At 37.5% G+C, this 25,573-nt stretch overlaps 1 protein-coding gene across 1 annotated transcript; it reads left to right on the forward strand.

Moving 5' to 3' along the window:
• The first annotated feature begins 18,456 nt into the window (after positions 1–18,456).
• LOC107599829 (cyclin-dependent kinase 4 inhibitor C-like) lies at positions 18,457–22,412 on the forward strand. The gene is made up of 3 exons (XM_016291519.1): positions 18,457–18,631; positions 19,041–19,697; positions 21,401–22,412. Exons 2-3 carry the CDS (start codon positions 19,566–19,568, stop codon positions 21,770–21,772), a joined length of 504 nt encoding a protein of 167 aa, XP_016147005.1. The 5' UTR covers positions 18,457–18,631; positions 19,041–19,565; the 3' UTR covers positions 21,773–22,412.
• Positions 22,413–25,573: the final 3,161 nt, after the last annotated feature.

Below are 25,573 nucleotides of genomic sequence, written 5' to 3' on the forward strand. Positions count from 1 at the left end.
CCTGATTTGGAGACATTTTGCATTCTGATACAATATATTTGCATTGACTAATGCGCATAACTAAAGGTAAGGTATGGGTAAAAAAATATTGATTTGAAGATTAATAACAATCTAATATTGATTCTTAAAATCCCTCAAAATTAAAACCTTGTTTGATATATTGCTAACCGGTGTTTATTATCTGCTATATACTACTAGCTACATAAAAACAGCTTATTTAGTACTGTTCACATAATGTACTTCACATCAAAGCAAAATACACATTGTAACTGTACTATTTCTAACTTAAGTGATATTGAATTAAGTGAGAATCAGAATTGTGAACTTGCAAATCACAAATTAATTGAATAGAGTTTCAAAAGTATCCCTCTTCAAAAGTAGAATTGTATATTTTTAAAAAGTGTTTAAATTATTACAATTATACTAAATGTGAAAACACAAAATCTCATATAGATTCGTAAAAAACAATATATTTGATATAAATTTGTATATATTCATATAAAAAAAATCATCTTTTACACACAATTTATTTTATATAAAAACACACATACACAAACACACTATTGTTCAAAAATACAGTAAAACTGTATTATGAAATATTATTACAATTTAAAAGTTTTTCTATTTTAACATTTTAAAATGTTAATGCTTATTATTCATATTATTATGCTTACTATTTTTGTGGAAACAAAATTTGGAAATGTAGGATTCCTTAAATATAGTTGAAAGACAAATATTAACATTATAAACGTTTTTAATGTCATTTTCGATTAATTTAATGTGCCCTCACTGATTAAAAGAATAAAAATAATTTGCAGTCAAAACAAGAAAAAAAAACATCAAAAAGCAAAACGCATTGTTATATAAAAAGAATATACATTTATCTGGAACTCTGGGTTTGTCCCACTTAAGATGGTGTTATGAAACTGTGGGTTAAAATGTAAACTGCAAAGTAGAACTTTTCTTTTTTCTCTCTCTCTCTTAAAACTATGTGAAATTTCCTCTCACAACAGATCTACAGCATAAGGTTCATCTGTAGGAGCTTCCTTGTGGGCCCAACCACGCCTGGGGCCGTCCCCACCCCCCAGGCCCCCCCCCCCCCAAACTCACCCTAAAAGCTTCTCCACACCGTCGGAGGCACTGGAAATAGAATGTCACTGACTGCTATAGACAAAAAATAAACCACTGTGTAAATGAAGAGCAGATTGGTTTCATTCAGAGATAAGTCTGCCATCTCAGAAACCCGCAAGACTGAGACTTTATTAAAGTCCTACGGTCTCATTCCGCCATACCAACCTCTTGCTCTAATTTCTCGTACGCACACTCTTAGGGTGACCTTGTACCAACACCCAAAAAACACAAACATACATACCCTTTCTTTCTTTCAAAATTTTATTTTTGCATCCGCCACTTATTCAAAATGTTCTTTCTGCACCGCCTGTTTAGCTTTGACAAGTCTAAGTACTAATTGCTGTAGTTTAAACTGTTTTTTCCTTTCTGCCAAAACCAGCAGATTCCTCGGGCCCCCAAGTCTCACAGGAGATCAGATGCAGAAAATGAGATAAATACCAAATGCACACGGACTCATTTGCTCATTTGTATTTGAAATAGCAGAAGTTCAAATTAAAATAACCTTAAACACACACATCTCCTGGAAGCAACAGAAATAGATGATTCGTTTTAAATTATTCATAAAGTTCCATTATTTGTTTACTAGTAAATGTATATCTGTACTGCAGACAAGCATTCACCAGAACATCGGTTCTTAAAGTGTTTGGTATTTTTTCTAATTTCTCCAGGGTGGCACCACACACAAAAACTAAGTTAATTAATCATCTTAGCTACTGGTTTATGAGCATAGTGATCTGAATTGCATTTATACTGAAATGCATAACAATTGTCAAGCTTCAGACAGTAACTTGATGAAACCATGCTTGTGTCAAAGACTGCTCACCCACAAAACAACCTCTGCATGACACATATCCACAACACATTTCTGAAAAATTTAAAAAAGACCTGAACAAATTTTTTTTTAATACATTTATTTAAAGTACAAAAAAAAATAACACTGTATGTTTAACACACCAATGAGTCGACTATTAGACCATCACCAAAAAGGCACAGCAGCGATTTTCTTCCTTTTTCATTGTATTTGTGTGGCTTGCTGAGTGCCACACACCCTGCAGCTCACAGCTCTTCCTGTTGACTTCGCTTGTGACATAAGATTCAACTTTCATTCACAGAAATACAGTCCCATAAACAGTATGTGGTTCAGTTCAGTGGCTTGTGTCATACCAAGAATCAAAGCTCAGTATCTACATCTACCAAGAAAATGCTCCAATCATTTCTGAGAAAACAAAACGGTTTAAAACAGGTTAATTATTGCAGATGGCATGCTAATTATTGCCTATTTGACAAATGCCCAATCTAAATGGATAAACCTGTCAGCCTTGTGGGTGACAGAGCACATGAAACCTGCTACTAGATGTTCTGGCTCAGTATGACGTGTACTTCTAAGAAAGGACAGTGCTAATCATGTGTGCTACCTTTGCAAGAGCAGCACTGACATGCACTCTTTTTTTGGATGTGGGCCAGTAAGCGGTCTACTACCAAAAGACTGAACGATTAAATGATCATGTATATCGTGTTAATGTATCAAAACATCGTGTGTGCTCACCGACTGTGCTGGCATCCTCCAGCACCACATCTGTGGAGCGCTGTCTGTACTCCACACGGAAGCTGAGCATCCGCGACTGCCGTTCCACGATGTGCCGAGAGGGCTGGACAGGGCAGAAGGCTGGGCTGGATGAGGATGGGGGTGAGGAAGATGCTGATGCTGATGCTGAAGAAGGCGGGGCTGAGGGCGCAGGTGCTGTGGCTTCTGATTGGCTGTGGGGTCCATAGGGGCCAGTCTGAGATGCTTCACTTGAGAAATTACTACACAGGACAGAGGAAAATGAGGATTAGGATCAGCATATCAGAATGATTTTTGAAGCATTATGTGACACTGAAGACTGGAGTAATGGCTGCTGAAAATTCAGCTTTGCCAAATGAAGGAAATTACATTTTAAAATACATTCAATAGAAAACAGTGATTTTAAATTGTAATAATATTTTACAATATTATTGGGTTTACTTTATTTTGGATCAAATAAATACAGCCTTGGTGAGAAAAAGAAAATTCTTTAAAGAAAATGATATACAGTACATACATATATATGCACACACGTATATAATGTGTGTGTATATGTGTAGGATATATATATATATATATATACATATATATATTAGTGGCGTCAAACAATTAATCCCATTCAAGATAAAAGTTTTTGTTTGCATAATATGTGTGTGTGTGCTGTGTATATTTATTATGTATATACAAGTACACACACATGCATGTATATATTTCAGAAAAATATGTTATGTTTATATATTAAATATATTTATAATATAAATTATATTAATATAGACATGTAAATACATGCAAATATTTTAAAAATATATAGTGCATGTATGTGTATTTATATATACACGTAATAAATATATACAGACAGAACACACACATATATTATGCAAACAAAACTTTTATTTTGGATGCGATTAATCGTGTGACAGCACTAATATATATATATATATATATATATATATATATATATATATGGGGTGCTCCGATCAGGATTTTTGAGGCTGATCACAGAAAGCAGTTTCTGCCAATACCGATCACTGATACCGATCTTTTTAAAGCCTTCTTTTTATCATTTATAACTATTTATAGTGATACTCCAATCAGGATTTTTAGCTGATTGGATATTCCCCACTGTATATATACAAAAAAATGAAGGGTCTGTAATTTTTATGGTAGGTTTATTTTAACAGATAAAGACAGAATACCAACCAAAAAAGTCCAGAAAAAACACATTATATAAAGATTAGAAACTGATTTGCATTTCAGTGAGTGAAATAAGTATTTGATCCCAAAGCAAAACATGACTTAGTACTTGGTGCAGAAACCCTTGTTGGCAAGCACAGAGGCAGGGCTGCAGACTAACATTTGAGAGCAGTGGCACCAGCGCCACCAAGTTCTACAGATGGTGGTGCCAGGAGCAGATTTGGTAGTGCTGGGGGGTGGTGTGTGGAAGTATTAAAATATAGATCATTTAATCATAAAATAACTATTGTTTTGCATTAATAAGTGCAGTTACTAATAATATTACATGTTAATTTCTTGTTTATTTTTCTTTTGTTTATTGTTTTATACAGATTTGACAGTAAAGCACTAAAGCTTGCGTTAAGATGCATACAAAATGTACTTTTATTAACAACAGTAACAGGTGCAAAATCTCATTTTTATATAGAAAATTTATAGAGATGCACCGATCGATCAGCCAGGGATCGGAATTGGCCGATTTTCCTCATGATCGGCCCGGATCGGTGACCGGCGGTCAGTCTCACTTCTTTCCGATTCCGAGCCGATCCGTTTTGTTACCAGCGGCACAGGCAATAACGTCAGCTGTGCATTCTCGCTCTCTTCTCTCCAACGACCCCTTCTCTCTCACGCACGTCTCATTCGCTCCGGTTAAATAGTGCTTGTATTGTGCATTATTTTAGTCGCGCTCAGTCTCAAACAGCTTGTGAGCCACAAATACCAAAATGAGTGGCTAACTGCGCTAAAACATTCAAATACATACAAAATTATGTCAAAATGCCCATCTTGGCGAGTATCCAGTTAAACGTTAAATAGTTGAGAAAGAGAACGCATCTTGTGTAACAGTATATTGGGTCCGTGGATAAACTCTTAGGGACCGCAGTCCAATATTCCTGCTGCTGTCTGTCATGTTAATCAAAGAACAAAAGACAAAGAAAATCACTTTCCGCTCTTGACTGAACACGTTTTATAACTTTAATGGTAAGCATTAATCTGTATTTAATTTTTATATGTAAAATAATTAAATGTAAAATAACACTGGATGTGTTATTTTATGAATGAATGATGCATTTATATAGCACTTTATTGCGTATTTTTGTACACCCAGAGCGCTTTACAATCATGTGGGGGAGTCTCTCCTCAACCACCACCAGTGTGCAGCATCCACTTGGACGATGCGATGGCAGCCACAGGACAATGGCGCCAGTGCGCTCACCATACACCACCTACAGGTGGAAAGGAGAGAGGGTCATAGAGCCAATCAAATGGTTGGGGATTATTAGGAGGCCATGATTGTCAAAGGCCAGGGGGGCAATTTTGGCCAGGACACCGGGGTTACACCCCTACTCTTTACGAGAAGTTCCATGGGATTTTTAATGACCACAGAGAGTCAGGACCTTGGTTTAACGTCTTATCCGAAAGACGGTGCTTTTTGACAGTATGGTGTCCCTGTCACTATACTGGGGCATTAGGACCCACGCAGACCACAGGGTGAGCACCCCCTGCTGGCCTCACTAACACCTCTTCCAACAGCAACCTAGTTTTCCCAGGAGATCTCCCATCCAGGTACTGACCAGGCTCAACCCTGCTTAGCTTCAGTGGGCAACCAGTCTTGGGCTGCAGGATGATATGGCTGTGGCCATTTTACATTTGATTACTTTCATTTCTGGAGTATTTCTCACCTGAATAAAAATTTACTTAACCTGAAAAACTTCAGGTTTCATAGCTCTCTTTATTCTATTGCATTTATTTGTGCTGTTGTTTGCAATTTTTTTTTATTTGTTCTTATTTTATTACTGACTTTTTACTTTTGTTTTTTTTTATGAAAATAAAACTTTGCATTGAAGAAAAGTAGATTTTTGTTTGTATATGCTGTCAATTATAGTTCTTAGAAAGAAAATCGGAATCGTCAAAAATCGGTATCGGCAGATCACACTAACAAAAAATCGGAAATCAGAATCGGCCAAGAAAATTGCAATCGGTGCACCTTTAAAATTGTATATATTCCACTCTTATTAAATGTACCATTATTCTTCTAGTATATGGAACTGACCAACTTCAGTGATTATGTGTGATTTAGTAGCAAATTTAAGGTTTTTTTTTCTTTTCTTGCTTCATACACAAAAGTGTAAAATTCTGCCAAAACCTGATTTCTTGATGATTTGATATTTTATAATAGTGATTTTATCATTTTAAAATATAGAGAAAAAGTAGAAATTAATGAATAATAAGCCAATAAGTGCTCCTCTGCTGCTGTCTACTGGTTACAATTGTGATTCGATGTATTTTTTAAATTTTACGTAAGTCTTTGTTTACCACAAAGTATATTTTGGTCATCCCATTAAAAATAACATTCAAACTGGATCATTAGAGCGTTAAAGTGCTGGAAATAGTTGTGTGAAATGCTTGAAAGTCATTGCAAAATGCTTGAATTTCTCTCTCAAAAGGTAGTACAAACCCTGAAATTAATGATGTAATGCATTCGACTATTTCTACCACAACACCATGGTTACAGTTAGCGTTACCGCTTCTGGTTTTCTGACATATGTCAGCGCTGTTTATAACAGAGAATTCTGTGCAGAATTTGAATGATTCTCACTAGATCTCGCAGCACTGTTGCATCTGTGCAGTAACAGTGCCGCGAAATTAACTTTGGCTCCCGAGTAAAGCTGTTCTGAGCTCGGACAAGTTTGTTTGCGTCGTGGTCCGAGCTGATAAACGGTCCGCGCTGCGCAGCTGAAACGTAGAGCGGTTTAGTTTAGTTTTCGTTTCGTTTGATGTTTCTCAAATGCAAAAGAAATGGCAGAGCTTATGAGTTGGACAAAGCGGTGGTCGTGCCAGTATGACCTCTTACAAAAATTAGTCACACCGCCTGAAAAAATGGTCGCAGTCTGGAGCCTTGCAGAGGTAAGATGTTTTTTTGTAGTTGGTCACCAGGTTTGCACACATCTCAGGAGGGATTTTGATTCACTCCTCTTTATGTTCATTGGCAAACTTTAAATGGGCATGATCATTAACATTAACAAGCTCCTCCTGTGTAGTTCGGGGCTGATCCCTCATCTTTCTTATGATCATCCTTTCCCCATAAGGCGAGATGTTGCACGGAGCTCTAGACCGAGGCCGATTGATGGTTATTTTGTATTTCTACTATTTCCGAATAATCGCACCAACAGTTGTCTCCTTCTCACCAAGCTTCTTGCTGATGGTCTTGTAGCCCATTCCAGCCTTGTGCAGATCTACAATCTTGTCTCTGGCATCCTTTGACAGGTCTTTGGTCTTGCCCATGGTGGTGGGAGAGGTTGGAATGGAAGATACAGATTGTGTGGTCAGGTGTCTTATACACCTAACGAGCTGACATTAGGAGCAACTTCTTAAAGTGACAGGACTAATCTGTGTTCCACATGGGCACATAACCAATCTGTGGGAGCCAGAATTCTTGCTGTTTGGTAGGGGATCAAATATTATTTCACTCACTGAAATGCAAATCAATCTCTAATCTTTATTTGTGTTTTTTCTGGATTTTTTGGTTGGTATTCTGTCTCCATCTGTTAAAATAAACTTACCATAAAAAATACAGACCCTTCATTTCTTTGTAAGTGAACAAACTTACAAAATCAGCAGGGGATCAAATAAATATTTTCCCCACTGTATACATACTGTGGCGAGGGGGGCGTGGGTTAGCGGAGTCTGCAGCGGGAGAGAGCGGTCGGAGACGAGCGGTGAGTAAGTAGGTCAAGTGCATGATGACATTCACCTGCTTCTCGTTTCAGTGATTGGCCTGGAGAGACCGTAAAAAGCCCCAGTTGGAACAGAGAGAGGGAAGAGACAGACTGAGGGCTCGTGTGGGAGAGACTGTGGCGAGGGCACAGAGATACGCAGAAGTGCTGTATAAGTTTTGTTTGTTTTGCAGTGCCAGAGCGCCTGCCTGTATTCGTTGTTCCTACGGGACGCTCAATAAATTACCCGAGCCTCAGTCACGCTGACTCCGACTTCTTCCTGCCCTACTAAAGAACCTCATTACACATACATATACTGTACATATTACAGAATTACATTGAAAATAAAATAAAAACAAAAAACAAGAAAAAGTAAATATGATCACCCATGTGTGACTGAATTTCTGGATGGAGGGCCCTAGGTTGAAAACCCCCAAATTACGCAAAACTAACTACCCATGTAATGCATAATATCTGAAACAGAACCTCCGGCCTTTCTGTATTTGCTTTATAATCCAATGTGAACACTAGGTATCCTGTCAATTTTATGTTCACTTTATCTGACCCCTGTATGCAGAAATCGACTCCAACATTCAAATAGTAAACTTTTTTGATGATTTTAGAAAAGGAGACTTGGAAGGGAGAGAAACAGATAAAGTGAGGGAGAGACGAAAAGAGAGAGTGGAAAAGCTTGCACCTCCTTACACCACTCTACATGATCCACAATGGCGGCAGTGCTGAAATCCAAACAGTATCAGACTCAATGTAAACAGGCTTTACTGGTATAATAATATGGGCAGGGCCCAACAGACGCTCGATTGTCCAACCCAGAGAAAAATCACCCTTTTTTTGCTCTGCTGAGGACACAAAACGGCTTGTTCTGGCACTTACTCTCTCTCTGTCGTACTCTCTCTCAGTGGCTGATGGCTGAATTCCCCCGTGCCCCCGTGTTCCCCTGTGGCAGTAAATAATGTTTTTTGTCACTACTGGCGGGACAAAGGCTCCTCTCTTCTCCTCCAGGGTCAGCACATATCGCTGTAAGAGCAGGAGCGGGGGGCCAGGCACAGCACACAATGCCTGACTTTATACCACCTTATTACAATGCCAAAAGGTTAAAGAAGTTAGGCTCCGGGGGCATTCAGAAACTCGTTAGATACAAAAAGGAAAACCCAAACAATCGATAAATTAAAGAAATGTTCAGGGAAAAAAAAGAAAAAACAGTCACTGCAGCAGCCTCAGTGACATCTATAGGTCAAAATAGTCACATAATTCAATGTTTATAATAAAACAACTAGACATGATGGAAAAGAAGCACAGACACAGCAAATCATATAATGGCAAGATATGTAAAATTTGAGAAGTTTTCTTATGACAGCTTTGTATGAGGAATCAAAATTAGAAAAGTAAAGTCAAATTTATTTGTATAGCGATTTTCCCAATACATGCTGTTTCAAAGCAGTTTTACAGAAAATCATGATGTTAATGTTTATAATATCTTTATGCCTTGTTGTATTTAGCAGATTACAGCTGTGCTATAATATATAGTGTATATAATATAGCAGTTGAGATATGCTATGTATTATATAACATTCTACATGAGATTACTGTATGTATGAGGATAAAATTGGACATATTTATATATCCAACTTTATATAAGAGCTGGGTGATTACATTTTGTGACAAATAAAAAGGAAAAGAAAATCAGGCAGTCTGCCCTAGCTGTCAAGTATTCATGACAGAATGAACGAATCATTCATATAGGTCAGAATGATATCAATTAACCAATTTTTATTCAGTTAACAAAGCCAGTCTAAATGATTCGTTAACAAACCTGACTAATCTAGATCACCAATTCCAGAATTTGCTGACTCAATCCAGTCGTACTGGTTTGCATCTTACTGGAGGGAAACATTATTACAGAATGACCACTAAAACGTTGGTTCATTTCTCATACAAAACAAAACAGAATCAATACAGAAATTTTAATAACTAAGATTTTTAAGAAAGAACTAATTTTGATTAATTTTATATGCCAGGTATTCACAATTGTAAAAAAAATTCCACATTTCCAGATTTTCTATAACTGTAGGAACAAAAGAAAAGTAGTATTTAAAGGAATAGTTCACCCAAAAATGAAAATTAATTCACTCTAGTCTATACATCATACACTCATTTTGGTAACCAAACAGTGTTTGGTTTCCAGCATTCTTCAAAATACCTTCTTTTTTTAATCTGTTAAGCACAAGAAACTCACAGAGGTTTGGAACAACTTGAGGGTGAGTAAATGACGACAGAATGTTCATTTTGGGTGAACTATCCCTTTAAAATAAAACGTGAGGCTTAAAATAAATAAATGCATCTTTCGTCAGATACTTCTAAAACAAAACCAAGAAACAGCATGTGACAAGGCCAAGATGATGACAAAATACAAATCTGGTAAACCCCAGACATTAAGGATGAGGTTTCCCTTGTACTTATTTCAGAGTTCGGCGGCTTCGGCCTAGACAAGATGACATTTGTGAAGTTGACGTGGTTAGAAAAGGACTTCACCAATGAGATACTACATCAAGATTATTAACAAATCTAGATGTTCGTTCTTTCATGGTGATATGAGAGAGCGGTTAATAATACACATCTTTCTAGAGCGGAGCTGCAAGAGTTCCACAGCCTACGGCATCTTCAACCTATTTTTAAACAATCTTGTGATCTGTATATAATTTTCACCCACAAATGTCTAGCTTTTCTCTCCTCCCCTCTCTCAGACACTGGCATTCAGTCAACAGTTATTCCACCGTGAGCGTCTAGATGGCAGTCTGCACACACGCTTGGCTTGGCAGCAGCACGTAGGTCTCTGGGTCCCGCCGAGCAGAGATCCAGCTGGCGGCGGGCGACTCAATGGGGGCACTTGAGTGAACCGTGCCATCCTACAGCCTGCAGTATGGTGCCAGCCACCCACTGAATGCACAGGCTGGAAGTCGCCATGCCAGGCTCCATTCATAATTATGTGCCTTTGAGAAAAACATGTCCTCGTGTCCAAGCTCTTACATTCACACACCCTCTAAATAAACCGTCACAGATTGCACTCCGTCTGAATATATTTGTTCTTAAGACTCTGGTGCATTCATGAGCGCTGACCGTTGAGGAAGGAGAAATGAACGGCGGACACAATGAGTGTTCACAAACGCCTTTTGTTGCCCAAAGTTTCAATTCCTGTTAAAGGGTCAGATTTTTTTGCTGTTGTGTTTGTGTGCATTTCTGTTCAATTTCTCTCTCTTTCAGGCTAAGGCGACTGAGGGAAATCTCAATACGGCTAAATGCGTAGTGTAACACTTTACAAACTCTTCAAGCGAGACAGACAAACAACAAGAACTGTTTGTTGCATTTTCAATTGTGGGTGTCAACGGTTTAGTGCCCAACACTGTGCCAAGGTGGTTGGCCCCTCTATATACCTTCACAACCCAGTGAAGAGTGCACAACAATGAAAGCTGTCAACTACTTTTCTTACCCACAATACAACTGGCAGAATTTAATTGGTCGATGGAATGCTGAAAAGCTTTACATTCAGCCTAAACACACCATGAACAAGTTCACTGCGATCCAAAGTGGACCAAACTAAAGACACTGGAAAAAGGACGAGGGGGGGTGGGAGAGAAGAAGAAAAACTCGCATGTATGAAATAGTGGTGAGCATCTAAATAATCCTACCGCTGGTCACAATCACGTCGCATTAAACAGTATTTTTAGGTCACTGTAACGCACTGAAATGTGGCCAGCGGCGCAGAACCCACAGTTGGCTACATCCGTGCTGAGTCCTATAAAAAGCTCCCAACTTTGTTGGTTGTTCTCCTCCATTAACAAGGTCATCAACCAACCGCTATGAAAACCCCCGCAATAAACTTGATTGTTTGATTTCCTGTGACTCTGGTGTTGAAATGGCACGAAGGGGGTAATTGCTGGGGAGCAGACTTCCAGAGGGAAATGAGATGACAGCCTTTTCTGCACTGCTATTTCACCACAATTATTTCCGCAACACACTTTAATTCTCACTTTCTTTTTCCTCCCCGTGTTTTTTTTTCTTCCCTAACCCTAACCCTAAAGTAGCAAAAAGAATGGTTTTAAGACATGGTACCAAAGTGATGTACAATAAATATACAATAAATGTTATATACATTACAGTGATGCACAATAAATACTACTGTAGTATATATATTCTTAAGAAAGAAAGAAAGTGATTTTTCAATCGCAGAGGCTGCAATTACACTCGGCCACGTGACACGCGAGAGTAAAGAGGTGTGTTCCACTTGAAGATCGATTGGTGTATGACATCAAAGTATGGCGAGAGAAAGCATAAGGAGACATCCGCGCTCTCTTATAGCTCTCGCAGTGCAATGAAGTCGCACAGATCCAGGCAGGTGCTGGTCATTTAAAAGCTAAATGCAAAAAATATGACGAGGCATATCTTGCTCTCGGCTTCACTCACCGTGTCTATACCAGACGCTACAATTGTCGTGTCGCGCCGCGCCGCACCGCAACAGCTCTAAACTGGACGTGACAAAGTGACCGTTGCAAATCATTTTAACTTTGTGTCAGTACGTCATAAATAGAACAAGGCATCAGTTTAAAGTTGCACGGCATCCAGTGTACACAGCGTCAATGATTATAATGGTTCTACTGTATTTTGCCGCTCGCGTCCGGTGTAGACACAGTGTTTAATGTCATTGGTGAGGAGGAAAGCCTGTGTGTGTCCTATGCCTTAGCGGACAGCATGAAACCCACAAAAAATTAATAATTAAGATTTTAATTATTAAAAACTTAAAATAGAATACATTTTTTAACATATAGGCCTGGCCTACAGAAAAGAAAATGTATGTTTAACCTATCTAATAGTGTGTGTTGGTCATATTATACAATGATTTATAGCTTGTCTTTGTTGAATAATACAGAACATAAAGAGCTTTAAAAAAAATTACATATTAAATCGCAATCGCAATATTGGTAAAAAAAAAAAATCGCAATTAGATTTTCCAAAATCGTTCAGCCCTAAATATAACTATACAAAAAAAATTATAACAAGAAGAAGAAAAGTTTGCATTTAAAAATCATAAACAATGTCTTACAGGCCTAGTGAACTTCCACTAAAATCTAAAACTCTTTCTGTCATATTTCTAATAACTGTCGATCACAAAAATTACATTATATTATAATACAGTGTGTATGTGTACACATACACACTGTATTATAACGTAATTATTTGTGATCAAATTATTTGTCTACTATAATTACTTATATATATTAATTTTATTAATGATAGTAGACATAACATTTTATTGTATTACACTATAGCGTTCCAGAAGCTATAAATACCTTTAGAGTGATAAAGGTGGATCATATCAATATTGCTTTGTCCTGTCGTGTAACAATTCCTCAAGATTTACATTTTTTTGCGCTTAATTTTCTCTAAAATTTCCACTTACACTGGGCTGCACCAGACACTGAAGTGTCCACCTAGGCTAACTGTGGAAGAGATCATGCACTGATTCCTTTACACATAAAATTGTCAATTATGAAATGAAGCTAGATCAATATTACAGTGCAGGATTTTGTGTTCAGTAGTTAGTTTGCTGATTAGCCAGACATAAAATGGAAGAGCAGACTTCTGATTTGACTAATCAGATGAGCAGACATGATAAGAGCTCTACCAAAGGCCCTACAAGCCAAAACACACGCTGCTTTGACATTTCCCCCTCGATTCCTTAACATTCAGGGAACCAGCAGCAGCCACAGCTGGGTCTCATTATAACTTAGAGACGAATGCCCTTTTGAGAGGAGGCCAGTTTCATTTTACAGGGGCATGAAAATAGTAACCACCTCGTTCGGGCCATCAAGCTCAGCCGGGTCTTGATTCAGGTAATGTGCCGTCTTTGGAGTTTACCAGAATTAATCTCTACTCTAAAGACTACCACATGCAATTCGATGGAGTGGAATCTCTGCCATTATCTTGTAAAAGGAAAGCCTGAGTTGATGGTTTTAGATTCATAAGAATCAACATCATACCTTTGCAAGATCCCATTTTCTTGTGGTATCACTCCATTGATGGCTGCCTACAAAGAAAACATAAATATATTTTAATGAGAATTCAAATTATTGATGAATACAAGAAATAACTGTTAGCTTGAGTTAAAATCAAAAGTGACATAACATGAAACCTTTTAGTGAATGTATGTGAATGTATAAAAGGAAACATATTTCAGGTGATGTAACTAGTCATCATTTCTTTTGATGTTTTAACACAGCATGTCTGAATATGTGTACTTCCCTACTTCATAGTATGCAAAGGAACACAGTTTATGAACGGCCGAGAAGTAATACAGAACATACTCTACAGCATGCAAATTTGGTGCACTGTTAATCACCCTGCTGTTTGCGGTTTATGTAAATAATCCTGCAATGTGACACAACTTGCACAAATGTAGTCTTTAAATTAATATGAAGTCATAAAAACTCTTGACTAATGAGGTCATAAATTCTTGTTTCATAGATTACATTTATTCTACAAAACATTTTTGTAAATATAAGCCTTTTTAAAAAATTATTGTTTTATTCAGCAAGAATGAACTGTTTATTCATCAAAGAATTCTGGAGAAAAATGTATTATGGTTTCCACAACAGGCAGCACAACTGTTTTCTACATTATAGCACATTTTCTATAATTATCTATAATATCTACATTATACATAATAATAAGAAATATTTATTGAGCACCAAATCAGCATATTAGAATGATTTCTGAAGGATCATGTGACACTAAAGCCTGAAGTAATGGCTGCTGAAAAAAATAGCTTTGCATCACAGGAATAAATTACATAAATTAATAAATAAATAATAAATAAATGACATATTAAAACATATTAAAATAGACAATTATAATTCTTTCTCATTCACAATGCTGCTGTTTTTACTGTATTTACTTTTGAACTGTAGTATATAATAAACAGACGAGAATCAATTTACTTAAGATATGGCATAGCATATATCATATCACACAGCAGGACATAAGTGCTGTCATTACTTGAAATTTCACATCAACTACCTAAATAAATAGTGGTCTAAATACACTGCTACTTTTTTAAAGATGATAACGCAAATAACAGAGATACACAGCAACCCAAACATAAAACACACAAGCAGTATCCAGCAATGTGGGCCACATATTTCCCCCCCTCTTTCTCTCATCAGACTGAAGTGGAATGCACAGAGATGGGCCTGATGTGTTTGTGTCTGTGCGTGTGTGAGCAAGTGGGTTCTGGAGCCAGACTGTGATAAGGAGACTTACTCTTGGTGGATACAAATCTGAATGGAATGGCTTCTGATTGAGCCAAATAGCAAAGTGTATACAGAGACATACATCGCAACGCTTGCTATGCTCTGAAATTTTTTCCATGCCCGTAGAGGCCACAGAAATGATGTTTTGTCTGCTGTAGAGACAGAACATCAGATATTTTTAACCCTTTAACGCTTGAAAATATGTAGACGTCGACGAAGTGCTCTACACATCTAAGGCCATTTGACTTCTCATGAAAGATTTGCTCAGGTGCAGCGCAGTGTTTGTGTGATCAAATGTGTGCGCGGCACACATCCTGGTTTCAGCGTGGGGGGTTCAAACACTCGCTAGCTGTCCCGTTTCTAAATTTTTTGACTCAATCAACCTCACAACCCTGAGTAGAACAGCGAATCATCAGATTCACAGGTGTACTTAACCACGCCGTGGCTCAGGCCTGTTTTATTTGAACTGCTGCCAGCATACAACCAGCTTCCTGCTAAATATAGTAAAACAGCCTGCTTTTAAGATAAAAAGCAACTTTGTGGAGGAAAACCTGTCTGCAAAACCACAATTTCTTCATTTTGTTTGAAAACTGTCGCTTTAGATCTGTCCTGATGCCATTACTGTCTGTAAATACGAGATGGCTTGAACCCTATTTTAGGGTCGAGAGTGGGTCACACGCAGTCCCTCATGCAAAATTGCACTACAGAAACTGTTAGAGGACACGCCCTCTCTTACATTCACCCAATCAAAACAAGCTCTGCACGTCTGCCTTTGTCTGTGGTGTGACACCTGTCACAGCTGCATATTTTTTAGGCTCTAGAGGTGAAATGTTTGTGCGGCACCGAATGAAAGGTGATATACCAGACTATAGATCACCAGGATGCTTGTAAAAAGACTAAGAGGCCTTCAATTACAAATTCCACACCATGTATTCAAAGGGAGGGATGGGCTCCTGCAACAAGGCATTTTAGGAATGCCTGAAACAAAACCAACAAACTGGTTTTGTTATTTGCATATTAAAAATAACAAACCAAAAATTCCTCTTTTTATATTGAAAGAACGAAATAACAGAACAGGCCAAAAATACATTTCTGAGAATGATAAATTAATTTCCATTTTGTTGCACGCTACATAAATATGCATTATGCACTGAATATATTCATGTACAGTATATATATATATATATACACATGTAAGGTCAAGCTAAATATTTCTTCAATATAACAAAGGAAAAGCTATTACATTATATGAGAGATGTTTATTGTAAACCTGTAAGTTTATAGTCACAATGAAATATAAGCAACCTTCAATTTTGGTGAATGCCACCTTAAAATATTTGTAATTGCTACATATTACAGATACATTATATCTTTTTCAGTTTCTATGAAATAAACAGTTTGCAATTCAAAACACATTGTCAACACTCGTAAACTGACTCATATTTAAAATCTCACGGTAAACAAACTGATAAACATGAATGTGACAGGTGATTGCAGTGTAGAAACAGAGAGAACCGTGCAGGGTCATCTGACAGCTTCTGGCCATTACAGGGTCATAAAAACACAGATCAGGCTTCAGGTGACAGTCCAGTTATGTTTTCTAGTCCCAGATGAGCAGACGATACCAAAATGATGTATTTTAGGCTGTCTATTGTTCTTTTGTCTAGTCATGTGCTTTCCAGATTTCATTTTTGCTGAATAATTCAAACAAAGCCACTGACAGCTGATCATCCGGAGAGATGTCAACAAAAAGAAGTTACTTAAATAGCCGTTTCCCGGCTAGCACTGAGCAGCCACAAGAACGGGTCTGATCTACACATCCAGAGCTTATAAAATCACAAATTATCAGTATTTATGTGAGGAAACTCACCTGAAAGTCGGCCAGGATCATTTCTCTGTCCATGTTGCTGTCGGAGGCCATTGCAGTGAGAGGCTAACGACTCATGTAAAAAGCCCCAAAAATATCAACCTCCGATTTCAAAAGAGCAGCTCAGGACACGGCTTATCAGTGTGCGGCAAGTAACTGAGTATAAATGCTGCTCTTTGGGGCCGTGTTGTCAGTGTTAGGTGGCTTTCAGTTTTTCTGTTATCGTCACTTTGCTGTTCTGGATCGGCGTTCAAAGCAACGGAACATCTTACGGCTGCCGTAAAGAAGTGCCGTGAACTGTCGCGCCCCTCTCACGGTTGGAAAGAGCTGTATATTTTTAAAGCAGCAGCAGCAGGGCCGCGGTTGAGTTTGAATCGACTGACGTACAAGCGACATGTTTTTGACTACCTTATGACATTTTACAACAAAAAAAATCTTTAAAAATATTTTCTGAAACATGTTTATGGGCAGTACTAAAACAATGACTGCTTTGTCAGTACCAGTTTTTCAAAGTTCACTACCCGACTGCCACCCCCCAAAATTATTTTTTATTTTTTTTGTAAACATGAAGATATAACACACCCATGATGAGCAACCAAACGTTAGTATGAATTTAGAAAAATCTTAAAATTTAAGAAGGGCTGATTTCATTTTACTAATGGAAACTCTGACTAAACTCACAGGTTTCCTTTATGTCATCTATGCTGAAAAAGGTTTTGGGTTTAGAGCAATTTGAAATGGGTCAAAATGAGAAATTAGCTTGTCAAACAGCAGAGCACCATCTTGGCCAGCTAGAACCAGGTAAAACCATCCTAAACCAGCAAACTAGAGACATCTGTTGCGATTCAACTTGCTTAAACATTAACCTACAAATGTAAATCTTGTCTCAAAGATAATAATAAAACAAAAACATCAACAAACCAGTCCACGCTGGACTTAGCAGGTATGCCAGCCCTACAATGCTGGTTTTAGAGCAGTTTTCAGTGAGTCAGACTGAGAAGCCTTGATCTAGGCCAGGCTAGGAACCAAGCTATACCATGTTAAACCAGCAAACTAGAGCCTAAGCTGGTTTGCTGGTCTCACAGCCTTGGACAGTGAAAAGTGCCCAAAATCCTCTAAAACCCAGCAAATCAATAGGCTAGTTTAGTTTGTATGAGCAGGGATGTAGTTGTATGTCTCAGTATACCCTACTACTAATATAATAGTGTGCACTGTTAATGTAAACACATTAGGCTAGCTATTGCTGTGCTATATGGCTTTAATTCAAATGAATAAACAAAACAATGAGATGGAGAAATATTGAAAAGCTGGCCATTTTCAGACAGATTGTAGGCTACTTGTGATGCGGTGGAGGGTTTCATCTCGGCAGTTTACATGACTGAATATAAACCTTGCACTGTCTTACACCCCTTCGTCTTACCAGTCATTTGAATACATTTCACTTCAAACACACATTTATGGCGAGAGGAATTTTATATTGGTAATACCAACACTCCAAAGCCTTCACAGCTCAAGGAAGAATGTTTAACACACGGCAGAACCAGTGAGGAGAAAGCAGAAAGTGCATCTCTCAGCACAGCAGCAGTATTACTCGTTGAACGGTCCCGCCTCCGTCTCGCGTCTGTTAGTAAAAGTGGGCGGAAGTGCCGGCCCTTTATTTCAAAAACGGAGTGATGTCAAACAACAGCGGCAGACTCTCTAACCAAGTCAGCTGTCTTAACCAGCTCATTCTCATTCAACGCCCATAAACCGGTCGAAGAGGATAACTCGATGCCCGCGACGTAGCCTAACCATTCTGCAGGTAGAGGATACAATGTTTCATTTGAAATGATCCATTATGACGTCGTCCATCCTCGGCTGAGTCGTCACAGTGTGACTGCACCTCCGTGCGCGAGGACTCACTACGACAGAACGTTTGTAGATATTCACGCCTGCAGTTCGACATGCGTGATCGCAGACCGAAAACCTAGTCAAGCTTCTGTCTACGCGTGTCAGTTTGAAATACCGGACTAGTGTCAGTTAACACGTTTTGATAACCCCCACGCCAGCGTTCTTTGATGTGCACATCAAAGAAGATTCGCTTTTTTCATATTCAAAATGGGCGGGAAGCTTGCATAAAACTTACAACACGTCCTTGCAAACCCCACTGGATGCATAATATGAATTTCCTCGCGAAATAACAGTCTTCTCACTCTATTTATCTGTTTCAGAGGTCGTTCGGAGGCTTGAAATGACAACATCTGCGAATGCCATGAACGCATCGCAGTTCTCCAGCCCGTTGCACCTGCATATAGTTCATATCATATCATGAAAGGAAAGTTGGGCTCTCAGATACGAGCATTTTTCATGTGACTACTACGGATCTGTTTGGATGTGAGATCGTATCTGGACCAAAACCACAGGAGAGCTGCATGTCATTCATGGACACGGGGAGGAACTTCGCGCATTGATCATATAAAAGAGGATGTTTGCTTTTTTTATTCCATATAATTCTTGATTGTGCATATATTTCATAAGAGATGGCATGGCATCCCTGTTTTCTCCGCTGGTTCCGATGGCTTCGGTAGGACGATATTAATGTGGGTGGACCTTGGCGCATCTCCAACGGATATTTTTTAGGGGGGCTGGAGGATCGGGCTATTTACTACAGCTTTGTAGTACTTTTTACATCTAAACCAGCGGACATTTTTTAAAGGCAAGCATCAGAGATATTCTACCTCCTTTGTCAGTATATAATGGCCGAGGACACAGCTATAGATAGGCTGAGCACTGCAGCTGCGATTGGAGATCTGAAAGAAATTGAGCAGACACTGCAAAGCAACGTGAACGTTAATGAGAAGAACAAATACGGCAGGACACCATTGCAGGTTAGACTCACATCTCCACGAACGACTTTCATATCTAAACACGATGTTTATAATGCACAGTGCATAGAGCCTCAGGAAAACATTTTGTCCTTTTCTTTCTTGCGGTCACTAGCAGTGGCCTGGTTGATTTGCTTCTAACTAAACCAGTGGTTTTTTAATCAAGTTTACCTGCGAACCAGCAAGTACGCACCTGTTGATCTGACAAATGATCTATATTTTATTTAAGCCACTAAATTAGCGTCACTCGTTTTCTGATACATAAAGAATTTATTGTGGAAACTGAAAAGTGTTTTATTACACCACAGTCAGCTCACGAGCTAAATGAAATCTGACATTAAAGAACCGTTTTTGGCATCCTTTTACACTTAAATTAGGATCATTCAGATGTCATTGTATTTGTTTCTATACTTTTTATACAACGTAAGTGTAACAACAAAGTTAAAATGTATTTTTAATGATCATGGAGTTTCTGTTTTAATAGGCAATAAGGCCCGAAGTGGTTGTAGATGCTTATTTCCTTTTATGGCGAAGGATAAAATTCTAGAAATCAATCAAATAAATAAATTAAAATCGTTCACACCTTGAGATGCTGTTTTTGCTTTTTAAATTATTTCAGTGAAACATAAAATGGTCTGCTTATCAGAAGGCCGTGTGGACTAACACCAAGCTCAATATAGCTGTTTAATTTCGGTGAAATATTCATATATTACTCATGTTCTCGTGTCATATTCACAATATATACTCTTGGCTTCAGAATGAGTGATAATTTGAATACTGGGTAATCCCCATCCTCGATGTTCAATGCCGTATAATGCCAATTTCTATATGTGGCATATGTTTATAGGTAGCCTACATGACATATAAAATATTCGTGATTTTTTTTTGTTTGAACAACATTACGATTTTAGGTTTAAAAATGATATGAGTGAATAAGGAAAAGTGTGTGTTTTAGGTGCTGCGACTGGTCACTGCTTTTTAGGTTTTGACCGTTTTATCACCTTTTACCTTCACTGGGTCATTTTAAATGGGTGACTAATGGAATTTATGAAAATAAGTATTCCATGTGGTCTCTTAATTAATATGAGTTGGAAAAAAATGCACGCATAATAATTATCCGAGAATGAGCTGTGTATTGGAGCCTTACCCATATTAAACAATTCGTGTGATGTACTGGTGAACTTCCTCGTAAAAATTTCCACAAGCACAATTCATAATATAGGGTATTTTTTTCCCTGGGTATGTCGATTAGGTCTGCCATCACTTCATAACTTATCATCAGAGGTCAGCGAGTCATAATTTAGGAGGTCATTATATGTGCCTAAAACTGATTTCACCACGAACATTTTTTATATCACAGGTATTGAAGTCAAAATTATTTCTATTTCTTTTTATTTACATGATAGTTACATAATAATTAAGTATCTTCTAATAGGTTAGTAATAATAATAATAATAATAGGTACACATCATACGATATACAGTGTGCGTGTGTATGTATATATATATATATGTGTGTGTGTGTGTGTATATATAGGCCTTAGATACATTCATGTAGATATTACCCTTTATCTTGATAAGAAATGAATAATGCACTCATGATGCTTAATTGAAATGCACACTTTCATCAAAAAGTGATTCATGTAATTGATTATTATAACAATATTTTTTAAGCACCTTAACACATCTCTTTGGGTTGTATCTCAGGTGATGAAACTGGGCTGTCCGTGCATAGCGGAGGCGCTGCTTCGAGCGGGCGCCGATCCAAACACGCGCGACCCCATCCTACGACTGACCGTCAGTCACGATGCCGCGCGAGACGGATATCTGGACACTCTACGGATGCTCGCGCAGAACGGTGCTGATGTCAATCTCCCTGACAACGACGGCAACCTGCCTCTGCATCTGGCGGCGCGGGAGGGACACCTGGCTGTTGTGCAGTATCTCGTATCTGACTGCAGCACGCCGCCTTTTGTGCCTAACGCGAACGGCTACACGCCTCGTGACCTGGCGCTCATGCACAACAAACACAGAACTGTGGAGTGGCTGGAGAACATTGCGCCTTCACAATCCAGCTAGAGATTCTGACTATGGGCCTGTGTGTTTTGTTGTGTAACAGAGGTAGCAGACAAACGCTGAATGCGCGATTTATTGCATTGCAGACATTTCAGCTAACTACCTCTCATTGCATTGTAAAATATTGGGCTCAGGGGCATGTCTGTTTGTGAAGAATAATTAACATTTCAGTTGACATTGCATGTTATTCACATTGCCCCTAATTTCAACTGGCTTAAGTGGATTACATTTGATTCTTTTTTTAATAAGATATTTTTCAGGTCATCGAAGTCTCCATTTTAGCTTTGTATTGATCATTTTAATTTCTTTCACTAACTTCCAGGCAGGTCACGCCTGTCCATATGTCCTGTTTTATAACAAGAAAAAAAGATAACCTAAATGAATTGATGTGCTTAAAGAAACCAATCTCCCCTTTTATTAAAGTTGCACTATAATGGTCAAAACCCACTTAACCCCTGACTGCTCTGTTTTTGTTGTGTTTATAGGTTTATGACATTGAACTTGCACTTTTGCTTGTAATTAATGCCTTTTAATTGTTGATTTACTGTGAAAGCTTATGTTTTGTCGCATTGAAAAAAAATTAAAACCTTGCAAAATAACCAAAGACAGCTGTTAAACGGTTTCGTGACGTTGTGTGTTTAACTCTGGCCTCGTGTCACTGTTTAACCCCTGACTGCTCTGTTTTTGTTGTGTTTATAGGTTTATGACATTGAACTTGCACTTTTGCTTGTAATTAATGCCTTTTAATTGTTGATCTACTGTGAAAGCTTATGTTTTGTCGCATTGAAAAAAAATTAAAACCTTGCAAAATAACCAAAGACAGCTGTTAAACGGTTTCGTGACGTTGTGTGTTTAACTCTGGCCTCGTGTCACTGAAATACGGGTAGGCCTAGAAAACATTTATGAAATGTATTATAAACATGAAATATCATTGTTTGAACATTGATAACTGTTTTTTTATGTTGTCGAATGTTTAAAACACAAATAAAACGCTGTGACGTTCGCGGTGGCAGTTGTATATTTGTAGTGTAGTTACAGAGCACAAGTTGTAAACAGAAAAAGCCTTACAGCTGACAATAATCAGATTTAGCTTTCATTGTAGTGAAAAAGCGAAACTACATTAATATAATCTCATTTGCGTTGTCCTAAAATTCAGTTGACTAGAATTAACTACATTTCTCTCACCTTTAAGACATTGCAGGGGTCAATTGCACATTGTGTTTCTGCCCGGATTTTAACTTCTAAAATAAAAGTCATTTTAATATTTTTATTTATAGGGATTACAATTAAAATTATAACTGGTGGTGTAACTGATTAGAGAGTGTAATAAAAAGTGCCATTAAAAGATGTTTTTGTTGTTTTGTTACTTACATGTCTTTTAAGAATTCTAATATAAAATATTAATATTTAACAAACACTGTGGCATAAGTAACAAACATGAAGAAATTTTTTTTTTCAGATATTTTGACCTTTTCATGGCAAGGCGCGTCTTATTCAGGTCGAACTGCCTAATCCTAAATTTTCTAGACTCAGAAATTCATGATATTTAATAAAACAAAATGCTTTACATTGATTACTAAAAGTTATGTACACTCACATTAAGGTGCAAGGACTGTATTTTGGTACTGCTATGAGCTACATTGTATAGTCATTAACCTAAATCAATCACGTTTTCCCCCTAACTGTATGAAACAAAGAATTCAAAGATCACATATCCAGGAACTTGATACACGTGTTTTAAACTAGATTATCAAAATATCCTTTTCATAATCTCGAACATCCTTATTTGTTATTGACCCATATCGAAACGGCAACAGAAACGCATGCACAATGAAATCTAAATGCGCGTCATGTTGGGCACATTATTTCTGTGCTTTCTCTCGCAGTAATCTAAAACAAATATTTTGACGTGTGGTGTGTGTCTGTCATTCATTTGAAAACCAGACCACAGACAGAAGTGAGTGGACACGTTTCAACCACGAATTCGTATAATAATGTGCCATATTTTCCTGGATAAGCAGTGCGCTTTTATTTGAAAGTTCGTGCGTCGTGGATGCACGGATTGTTATTACGTTTGCAGAATACAAAAGGACAGACGACGAATGATAAAATGGTGACTCTCTGAGGGTTTTCATGGTCGAGCAGCAACAGAAATCCGTTAGATCGGTGGGAGGAAACAGTCCAGTGCGCAGTGCCAAGATTTTCAAATTTAGGCGCTTTCGGTGTAAAAACGCTCACGATTCTCTCCAAACTTACCCTGCGAGAGAAGACGACACTTGTAGGGTGTTTGGCGTTTCAAAACGCAGTTTTCTTGTTTATGGAGATGCCATGCAGTGATCTTCTTCCTGGTTGCGCGGCTGCGTAAAATCTTCTAGAAACGCACGATGCTTGCTCAGGCTTTATGCTCCAAATCTAATGAATTACATTTATATTATTCAGATCTCGGCATGGGTTTATATCGACTGTCAACGAGGAAAAAAAGGTAAATAAAACAACGTCTAAATGTGCAAATATTCTAGACATGTTTGGGCATGTCTATGGTCAGTTTATCATTCATGTATAGTTTACAATTAAAAAAAGAAAGTTTTTCATGTTTATTGGGAGAACTGTGTGTAGGTTAGCCAAACCAGTAACTTATAATCAATATATAATATGTCGAATGTATAGCATTATAATGTGAAATCGAAAGTTAAAGATGACAATGAAAAAATAAAGATTTTACTGAAGATTTTTGATAGTTGTCAGTGCTGAAAAATATAAAAGCAAAGATGATGACCCTGCGTCCTCAATCATGTCGATACAGACTATATTGTATAAGCATATGCTCACTATATATGCATACATCCTAATGATAACCTAAAAAGGGTGACATTCATTTATATCAGCAAAACTCAATCTTATGGGTTAAATCAGGTAGAAATTGCTCTTTAAGGAAACAATTGCAGGTCATCTCTTTTTATAGTGTGGCTACAGTGCTATCTTGTGATAAACTGTGATGTTTTGTTCATTGATAGAATATGTGGGTGTAGAGGTCTCCAAATCTGACCTTTCAGGGAGTTTGATCCAGCTGACAACAGTTATAACTATGGGAACAGCTGCTTAAGTGGTCTTATGTGGGTTTTTACAATGGACTGATACAACATGAACATACACAACAATACAATTTATCATTTCAAAAAAATAATTATACACATTATTTTTATTAACAATATTTATTTGTTTATTTATTTGATTTTATTATTTAGTAATACAAGATCAGTTCGATTTTAACCAAATGAAGACATGAGGGAGCATCATGTGGCAGACCTTTCATCTGCATTTCACAAACTGTTTGCCTGTGTCTGATTTTTTTCCAGTGTCAGATGTTTAATTGCTCAACTGCAATATTTTGTTTTGTCCCAGTGAGGTCACTGAGTGTCAAAATCGTTAATCTTAGAAAAACACTTGTTTGTCATTATATTGACCTGGTCTATTTATGTGCATATCTATTTATGTCATGTTTTACATCAATATAACATAATAGTTTAAGTGTGTGCATATTGCTTTTCAACCCCATGCTTTTTTTAAACACTGTTTTTACATTTAATATGTATGCAAAAAATATACTGTAAAAAGTGATAACATGCAATTATTACCTTAAAGAGCTATTTCTGCCTTATCTAACAAATAAAAGGTCGTTTTGTTGATATAAATGGATAAATATAGGTTGGTTTAGTGATGTTAAATAGTATTCTTGACTTGAAAAAAAACAAGTTATTTTAGATGTTTCATTAATTATTTTTTTTTGTTCAGTGTGGTAATATA

The sequence above is a fragment of the Sinocyclocheilus grahami genome, unplaced genomic scaffold, assembly GCF_001515645.1.
Source record: "Sinocyclocheilus grahami isolate Dianchi unplaced genomic scaffold, SAMN03320097.WGS_v1.1 scaffold272.1, whole genome shotgun sequence".
Classification (NCBI taxonomy): Eukaryota; Metazoa; Chordata; class Actinopteri; order Cypriniformes; family Cyprinidae; genus Sinocyclocheilus; species Sinocyclocheilus grahami.

Coding starts and splice junctions, on each gene's coding strand:
- LOC107599829 (XM_016291519.1), top strand. CDS start 19,566: ATGGCCGAGGACACAGCTATAGATAGGCTGAGCACTGCAGCTGCGATT. Junction 19,698..21,400: donor ACGGCAGGACACCATTGCAG/GTTAGACTCACA, acceptor GTTGTATCTCAG/GTGATGAAACTGGGCTGTCC.